Source organism: Trichomycterus rosablanca, chromosome 13, assembly GCF_030014385.1.
Source record: "Trichomycterus rosablanca isolate fTriRos1 chromosome 13, fTriRos1.hap1, whole genome shotgun sequence".
Classification (NCBI taxonomy): Eukaryota; Metazoa; Chordata; class Actinopteri; order Siluriformes; family Trichomycteridae; genus Trichomycterus; species Trichomycterus rosablanca.
Window position 1 is genome coordinate 11,610,308 of NC_086000.1, and position 8,211 is coordinate 11,618,518.

Below are 8,211 nucleotides of genomic sequence, written 5' to 3' on the forward strand. Positions count from 1 at the left end.
GCTTTCTATTAGACCTTCGCTTTTAAAGTTCAGCCAAAGCATCTCAATAGGGTTTAAGTCAGGGACATGTCTACAGGTGAGCCGAGGTGGGCATTGCCCACACTGCAAATTTTTGTCTTCTTACCAAGATTTAAAATCTTACATTAGGAAATTTAAGATTGATTATCTTGTTTCAAGAGTTATTCACTAGTTTCTTACATTTGGTCCCATGGTATAGTCTTAAATTCATCATGAATGTGTCTATCTTATCTTACTTAGTCAAGAAATCTTAAATTTAGTATATTGTTGGTAAAACAAGTAAAAAATACCTTAGGAATCCATTTATACTCTTTTATTCCACAATACAAAACTAATTTCAAGATTTAGCCACACAAACTGAGTTTGATTCATACATTACATTTCTTGATTTAAGTTCAATTTCTTAATTTGAGAATAATTCACAGTTACATTTGTAAAAACATTTTTTATTGGTAAATGGAATTCATAATTAAAATTAGAAGAACAAAGTAAGCAAACCAACAAAAGATTGGCTTTGACCACTTTTCAACAGTGGAATTGGATCAGCAAAACAAACAGCCTACAACTGGCCAATACTGACCTAGCTACAGCAAACTAATGTACAGTATGAGGACATCTCACCCAGAGCTCATTATACATCCCCAGGGCCGTTCCTATGTACAAGGACATCACAGAGAGTATATTTTATTGGCACAAACACACTATCCTTAAAATTTACTGGAAAATATGAGGTGTGATCTAAAAGCTCATGCACCAATTCTGTCGCCTGGGCAATAGCAGGAACTGCAACTTCATATGCCAACAAATTGTTATCAAAATGCAATGTTTCATAACGCTGATACTCAAAAGCAACAAAAGAAGAATCTACTAAAAAGATGTCTTTCACCAGTCCAAACACAGGCAAAGTATCATTCACATCTGCAATAATCAGAGACTTCCCACTGATGTATTTATTTCCATTGAGAATTAGCCACTTCACAGAGACAACAGATTGACTGATGTCCATATTAAAAAAATCTCTAAATTTGGCCTTAACATAATCAGTATTTGAAATATCAGTAACAGGCCCCAATTCTCTCTCGGTTGCAAAAATGGGATGTTCAATGCCAATTTCATGTTGACAACATTCAAGAAATTGATTATGTTTGGCAAGTGACTTACACACATTTTTAAAATTCAACTTTGGAGCCCACTGTTTGAAATAACTGTGCTTGGCCTCAAACCGCATGCACATAGTTCTTATTAAAGGACCAAGGGATTGAATTTGACTGGGCAAATGCAACATGTAATGTTGCTTGGGTATTACATTAGTTTCGGGAAATAAATGTTTGAACTGACTAAGGTGTTCTTCAATCATAAGTTTAAGCCGTATTACTGTCTGTAAAGAAATAATAGGAGCAAGAACAATCTGTACAATTTCAATCAGCTTAACAATAAATGTAACATACTCATCGTCCAAGTCATACAGAATAAAAGGTAATACTTTTAACAGTATTAACATTTGCCCACATGATTGTTTCAATTTGTTGTCACTTGCTGTCAAAGTGCTGACACTAACAGGGCAAGGTTTATCACGTATATCAAGAGGCGAGTAAGGAAAATTCTGAATGGCTGAATTGAACACATCTAATTCTAGATTACCTGACAGTATAAGACGTTTTAACACAAGCTTCATTTCCATTGGTGCAACACCTTCAAAAATGACATGCATTATGTCCTGTGGAGTTTGCCTGATTAGGTCAAATGCAGGAACATCAATAAGTCTGCTTTTTCTATTAATTCCGTAAGTAGTTTTGAGGGAGGACTTTAAAGTATCTGTGCTTGCCTTGTCTATTTCAAGACATTGCCTAATATGCCTTTCTAGTGTTCTTCTGACAAAATTATTCTCATCAAAATATATTTGCATATCCTCAAAGGTGCATTCACAGTGTCTGCACTTGCTATAGGCAAAGCCAACCCCTTCTTTAAAGCCAGCAAGCTCATGTTGAGCAAGTGTATCTCCACATACTGCTATCACAGCTCCAAACAAGTCCATTTCACCATGTGGTGTTTCAACCTTGACACCGTTATAAAGCAGAATAAGATCTTTTATAATTCTTTGTAAAATAACATCTATACCCCATTTAGAAACATCAACAGATTTTGCAATAGCAAGGAGTCGTATTGCTGCTAACTTGGACCTAAATTTTGGATCAATATTACCTAAACTGTAGTAAACCATTAACAACTTATTTGAAGAAGTATGGGGCCCTAAAGGGTTACATATTTCAATCTCGTCTGAGTACAAAATGATCTGCAAAGCATTAGGCCTCACAGAATATAAAGGATGAGATGTAAAAAGAGACCCATCTGAAAAGTCATACAAGAATCCCTCTCTGCTTCTCTGTGGTACAGTGTTCAACATGGAGAAAATTCTGGAATTGGTCAGTAGCTGCTTTAGACTTTCAATTAGTGGTACATAGTAAAAACTTTTGTTTCTTATGGCCATAACCTTTGAACTACCTTGCTTAACCAAACAAATCTTCTGAGAGACAACTACTTCCTCTGGGCAGACTGGACTGAAGAGTTCACAAATAGTCCTATTCTGTCCATATGCTGTGGTTGAGAAAGGATCTTCGAAAGTATCAAAAGTATTCAGAACCTCATTTTGAAGCTGAGTGGTTGTCTCTGGATGTCTGTCAAAAACGCTTCTCATTCTTATCCTTAATGTATCCAAGAGAGTTGCTTGGTACTGTTGCACCCCTCCAATGACTCTGTTGACGGTCCTCTGTGAAAAGTCATAAATTGGGCTTAATTTTTACTAATATAATGTCATGACATCACAGAATTAAATGCAACACATTCTGATGCATTAGAATTAGCCTACTTTACAATTAGGCTATCAGTTTATCAATTATTATTACATTCACTCTTTCTACATGCACTTTTTAAGCAAAACTGACCTGTGACAGATGGCATTCTTCCCGGACACTGATTGCAAAAGCTGCCGCAGACTTGCCAATATCCGGTTCGGTTACAGATGTTCCAGCTCCATTATTTTCCTTTCATGAATAAAATCGAATATCTCAGTCATAACAAATGCACTCAAATCCATAATACAAATTAAATTTCAAATTAAGTTTCATAGCCTACAATACATTTTATAGCATACATTTTGACTGTCTTCTCCTCACTTCACCATACAGAAATCATAAATCTGCCTCATGGATTAAAATTAACTTAAAAAAATTAACTTAAATCAAAACTTACCTGAATACAAGAATGGGAATCAGGAGGAGTTTCCATACAAGTTTCAATTTGACTGCCGTGTGACTGTTCCTCCACAAAGTACGTTCTTGCAGGAGTAGCGGCTTCAGAAAAAATAGATGCACCAAAGTTCTCTGACCCAAGTGCAGCTGAAGTAGGTGTTGTCCCCCATGCCATTGGTGGGCATCCGGTCGCCAAATACAAAGGGTGTGTTCGTTTAAGATGGCGATAAAATGAGTTGTAAACTCTAAAATCTTGTTCACAACCATCAATTCCACACAGAACCCAAAAATCTTGACTACGGCTATGCGTGACATTTATGTGGCTGAGGAGCGATTTTATACTTAACGCAACAAAAACGAAACAGATCATACACCGCCACACTGCCATGATTCACTCCAGTAGTCTTTAGTAGGCTCGTTTTGGTGCTTGTCTGTGGGCTTGGTTACACCTGTGCCTCCTATTTGCTAACCAGAAATATGAATTCCCTTCAAGACTTTTTTACAACAACTTATGTCGTACAATTTTGTATATGAGAAAATATTTGCACATGCTGCTCACGCCTCTGCTCTATGACCTGCTCTCCGCTCACCGTCACATCAAAATGACGTCAGATATATAAATTGAAGAGATTTGGCGCCTGATACATTTTGGGAAAAAGCAGCAGTGTTCAACAGAAGCCGTCTGAAAAGTGCACTTCGGGGTAAGCACGGATTTAACATTATGTTCACGATATATTTGGTATAGTATATTGTATGTTACAGCATTGTATACATTTGTTCCGATATTATTTAATATTTTTAATATTTTACCTGCTCTCCTAGCTTGCAGACTGAGGAGCTTAACGTTATTATCGAAAACTAGTCATAGTCAGCAAGTCTACACTACTAAGCTAGATGTTTTTGCTAGGTAGCATTAGCTAACTTATCTATATGTTTTGTCCTCAGATATCGGCTCACATTTGAGAACAGCGATAGAGAGAAAAGCCACTTTCTTCGGTATGGATGATTTAGACGAGACTACACTGTCGGTGCTACGGGGTAAGTTGTGTTTAAACTAGACTATTTCAAAGCATGGTGTCAGTTTGTACATTAATGGAATCATGTGCAGATGGAGAAACACCAAGTTCACAAGCTAACACGTTAGCATTTCAGAAAAGTGTTGGATAAACCTAAATTAAATAGTTGGCAATTCTAAGAAATTCCTGTTAAGTTAGGGGTTATTTGCTGATCAGAATGGACGATGTGTTAGAATTATTCGTGCATTCATCTCGTTTTGTATGTATTTTAAAACGATGTTTGCCGGGTTTTTTTTTTCAGTTAGTCTAGTCATGCTGCTAGCAAATATCCATAGATATGTACAGTTGTAGGCTATGTTTCAATGAAAAATTCGTACCAAAACATATGTGATGTGATACTAATGCCAGGCGTTTTTAAAGCTGCAAATATTGATGAGGAGGTTCTGAAAACCCTAAGTCGGGAAGATTTGAAAGACCTCTTTCCTGGACCAGAGAATTTTCTGAAGAGGAAGAAATTATGGGACATGATTGGTCCAAAGGTAATGCGTCTGTGGAGGAACTCAGGAGGTTTATGGAAAGCATAAAATTTGATTTTATTTTAAAGAATGTTTTGTGGGTGTTGTAATTCGTATAGGATGGTGATCCTGATCAAAACCGAGGAAGTGGGAATGTGTCAGCTACCTGTGCAGTGTTGACAAGCCAGCCTCAGACCTCTACCCCTGTTCATGAAATCACAGCCAAAACGGTGAAACTGCCAGACCCACCAGAGTATGTAGTGTACACTGACTCAGAGTTGGACATGGTGCGCAGCCAGTATTTTGATTTGCTCCGCAATGGAAAGGAAAAAGTTTGCAAGATGTCAAAGGAGCTAAGTTGTAGGCTCATCAGAAACACAATCACCAGCATGGTTGCCATCCTGCGTGCTAGTCCTCTGGGAAAAGAGGAAAGATACCCCTCAAAACTTGAGCTGAGAGCAATGTCACAGAAGATCGTTGACTATTACCCTATGCTACGTGACACTTCAGATCTGCCATATGTAAGTTATTTTGCATCTAAACCATTTAAGGGCTTGGTGGATGACATGGCAGCTTAACGTAGCTTAACTTTCCTTTGCCACAGCTGACGATTTACTCTAAAATGTATAAACGACTGCAAAATATGAAGTCTCCAAGAAAGAGGCAGGGCCCAAAGCCACAAAGAGGGTCTGCAAAGAGATCACTCTTTGAAACAAGTACAGAAGAAGAAGGTACTGCAAGTTCTTCAGCTTCAACTGCTTCAACTGTCATTCTTCCAGAGAGCGATGTCAGCAATGATGACTTAAGTCCAGGTAATACTGCATTCGGTATTGTTTGTTTTTATTTTGTGCGTGTGTGTTTTCCCTTGGATTTATATTTTTGTTAAAGAGCTTACCTTTACACTGGCACTTTGAATATTTACCCATGAGTTTTATTTATTTATTTATTTTCCCTGTTCTTTGGCTGATCAAGAAAATATATTTAGAAATTATTAAACTGTCTGAACTCTACTGTTGTATTTTAGAACATCAGGACAGTCTGAAAATGCAGGCAAGGCACTACAAAACACTCTTCAATATGTACAGCAAACCCAACTCAAAACCCAACCCAAGTGATGTTGCTCAAATTTTGGACCTTGAGTTTGATGGAAGGCGGGCCTTCATTGACTCAAGTGTGTTGAAGGAGGAAGACAGGATTGCGAAGATATTTGAAGCATATCCATGTTTCAAAGACCCTCAAAATGTAAGTTTCATATCTCACCCTTTTTGTGTGCTTGTTTCTGTATAATGATATCAGCTGCACTAAATGCACAATTTTATCCTAGGCAATGGATGAGCTGCGTCGCATCTTGGGTGGCACCAACCCCAAATACATTGATGAAACAAAGAAAAGATGGGAAAACTTCTGTGCCAATGTCCAGTTCTATGGTGTGTGGAAGAAAGTCCTGAAACCCCCTATACCCTTGAATATGCATGATGGTATGTTGCAGTTTTATTCCAAATCTGAACCCTGCAAAACTACTGTAATCCTTCAGCTTCCAATTTGTGTCTGCAGGACCTCTGATACACAGGTGTTTTTAATTATTTAAAATAATTTATCTAATTATGCCTCTTCCAGCGGATTTCACCATTGCCATTTTGACTGGTCTCCCATCACTATTTCCCTCACCAACTTCGCCACCAAAACGGCTCGGGAATCCCAGTGAAGCACTATTGCATGTCCTTCAGGTGAGGTTATTGTGCATTTCAGTTACTATATTGATTTTTCTCTTAACGTCTTCAGACATTTACAATTGTTTTCTTTTTCTTTTAAATTAAAGGCAAGGGAGGATCCATCGCTTTACTTGGAGAAGCGTCCTCTCACCAGTCCAGTGTTACTGTTTGATGGAAAGGTCTGCATCCTTGCCATGGGAAACGTACCTGTAAGCACCATACCAAAGGAGGAGTTCTTTGATGGGATGTTGATGTTAATGGCATACTACTACACGATGCACCTGATGTACCCAAAATGTGTTGCAACCCTCCTCTCGGTCATTCAAACTGAGGTACTGTGTGATGCGATCCATGATCGAGATGCTACAGGTGCATATAAGAGGGCAATGGTGGAGTGGAAATCATTTATTGAGAAGTAGTTGCACATGGCCTGTTTTTTTTTTGTTTACTAGTGGGGAAACTCATGTTCAAATGCAGTTGTTCACTGTCTATTTAAACCCCCCTCCTCTCCCATGTCTCTCTCTGTCAATCTTTTTCTTTCCCTCTTCTCTCTTTCTCACACATTCTTTCTCTCTACTCTCTCACACTCACTCCTCCCTCACCTACCCACAAACAAGTGGTTTAATAATCAAGCATTCACAAAGTGGAAATCCTTTACTAAGATGTAGTTGCATAACTTGGTCTATCTTGCTGTTTGCTCAGTATACTGAGATGTATCTTCATTCCATGTTCTTGGGAAGTTGACTGTACTAGTGGTAAGGTGATGTTGTGCAGTTGTTCACTGTCAATTGCTGCAAAGTACTGTGTACTTCAATTGTTTAGTGTGTATTAAACAAGTGTTTGATAGTTTTACAGTACTGTCAATAAATGTTGACAGAATTTTCACTTGTTTTGGTGGTGATTTACTTATGGGTTTCCTGTTTTAATATTTAATATGTAAGATATGTAAGACATTAATATGTAAGATTAAAACCTAGTTTCAAGTCAAATGTGGTTTTTAAGAGTACCTGTTTCAAGATGAGACAACTTGTTTCAAGTAGTCATACTACCCTAGTACTAAGTATTTTACACTTAAATTTGAAAACCTATATTAAGAATTCCAAAAACTAAATAAGTATTATTTGCTCATATTCAGAATATTATACTTGTTACTGTGGTCTAGCAAATCTGTTTTCAAGTAATTTTATCTAAAAATGAGTATTTTTGACTTATTTTAAGCTCTTGGTAGCCGGTCAGAGCAATCTAATTTCAAGACTTGAACAAACTTATTTTGAGAATTCTTGTCAAGTAAAATTATCTTGCTGCATGGACAGATAATTTGGCTAGTATTGATTAACTTTATGCTTGAATTAAGTTTTTTTTTCTTATATTTCAACTAGCCTTTTTTACAGTGCACCCAGACAAATCATCAGCCAGTACAGTAAAAACTTTGAGCATTCAATTGAATTTTGTCATTGGTCATCAAAAATGCACTACATTTCTATCAGTTGTTTTTTAACGTGTGGCTGTGCTTAGTCAATGCTCCTCCTTTACATTAATGCCAACAGAGTTGCCAGGTTTGTGGTATCCCTGCCAAATTGGGCCTCCTTGAAAATGCAGTAGTGGGTGAAAAATTAGAGGTTGCAGGGTGCAATTTACCGTGGCCGCCAAAAAGCTTTCATTATAAACAGTACCTAATGAAAATGAATATCTACTCAGCAAT

General features: G+C 37.4%; 2 protein-coding genes across 2 annotated transcripts; one reads left to right on the forward strand and one right to left on the reverse strand.

Moving 5' to 3' along the window:
• Window positions 1-448: 448 nt before the first annotated feature.
• Window positions 449-3,846, reverse strand: LOC134324878 (uncharacterized). Its single transcript, XM_063006759.1, has 3 exons — window positions 3,268-3,846; window positions 2,961-3,059; window positions 449-2,785 (listed from the first exon to the last, which is right to left on the reverse strand). The coding sequence occupies exons 1-3, from the start codon at window positions 3,652-3,654 to the stop codon at window positions 650-652; spliced, it is 2,622 nt and encodes an 873-aa protein (XP_062862829.1). The 5' UTR covers window positions 3,655-3,846; the 3' UTR covers window positions 449-649.
• A 71-nt stretch (window positions 3,847-3,917) lies between these two features.
• On the forward strand, window positions 3,918-7,392 carry LOC134324879 (uncharacterized). The gene is made up of 9 exons (XM_063006760.1): window positions 3,918-3,967; window positions 4,212-4,304; window positions 4,703-4,821; window positions 4,917-5,318; window positions 5,402-5,609; window positions 5,822-6,039; window positions 6,122-6,275; window positions 6,415-6,524; window positions 6,617-7,392. The coding sequence occupies exons 2-9, from the start codon at window positions 4,265-4,267 to the stop codon at window positions 6,926-6,928; spliced, it is 1,563 nt and encodes a 520-aa protein (XP_062862830.1). The 5' UTR covers window positions 3,918-3,967; window positions 4,212-4,264; the 3' UTR covers window positions 6,929-7,392.
• The last annotated feature ends 819 nt before the right edge of the window (window positions 7,393-8,211 follow it).

Coding starts and splice junctions, on each gene's coding strand:
- LOC134324878 (XM_063006759.1), bottom strand. CDS start 3,654: ATGGCAGTGTGGCGGTGTATGATCTGTTTCGTTTTTGTTGCGTTAAGT. Junction 3,060..3,267: donor ATTCCCATTCTTGTATTCAG/GTAAGTTTTGAT, acceptor TATTCATGAAAG/GAAAATAATGGAGCTGGAAC. Junction 2,786..2,960: donor AAGAATGCCATCTGTCACAG/GTCAGTTTTGCT, acceptor GACTTTTCACAG/AGGACCGTCAACAGAGTCAT.
- LOC134324879 (XM_063006760.1), top strand. CDS start 4,265: ATGGATGATTTAGACGAGACTACACTGTCGGTGCTACGGG. Junction 4,822..4,916: donor GGGACATGATTGGTCCAAAG/GTAATGCGTCTG, acceptor TAATTCGTATAG/GATGGTGATCCTGATCAAAA. Junction 6,040..6,121: donor GTTTCAAAGACCCTCAAAAT/GTAAGTTTCATA, acceptor ATTTTATCCTAG/GCAATGGATGAGCTGCGTCG.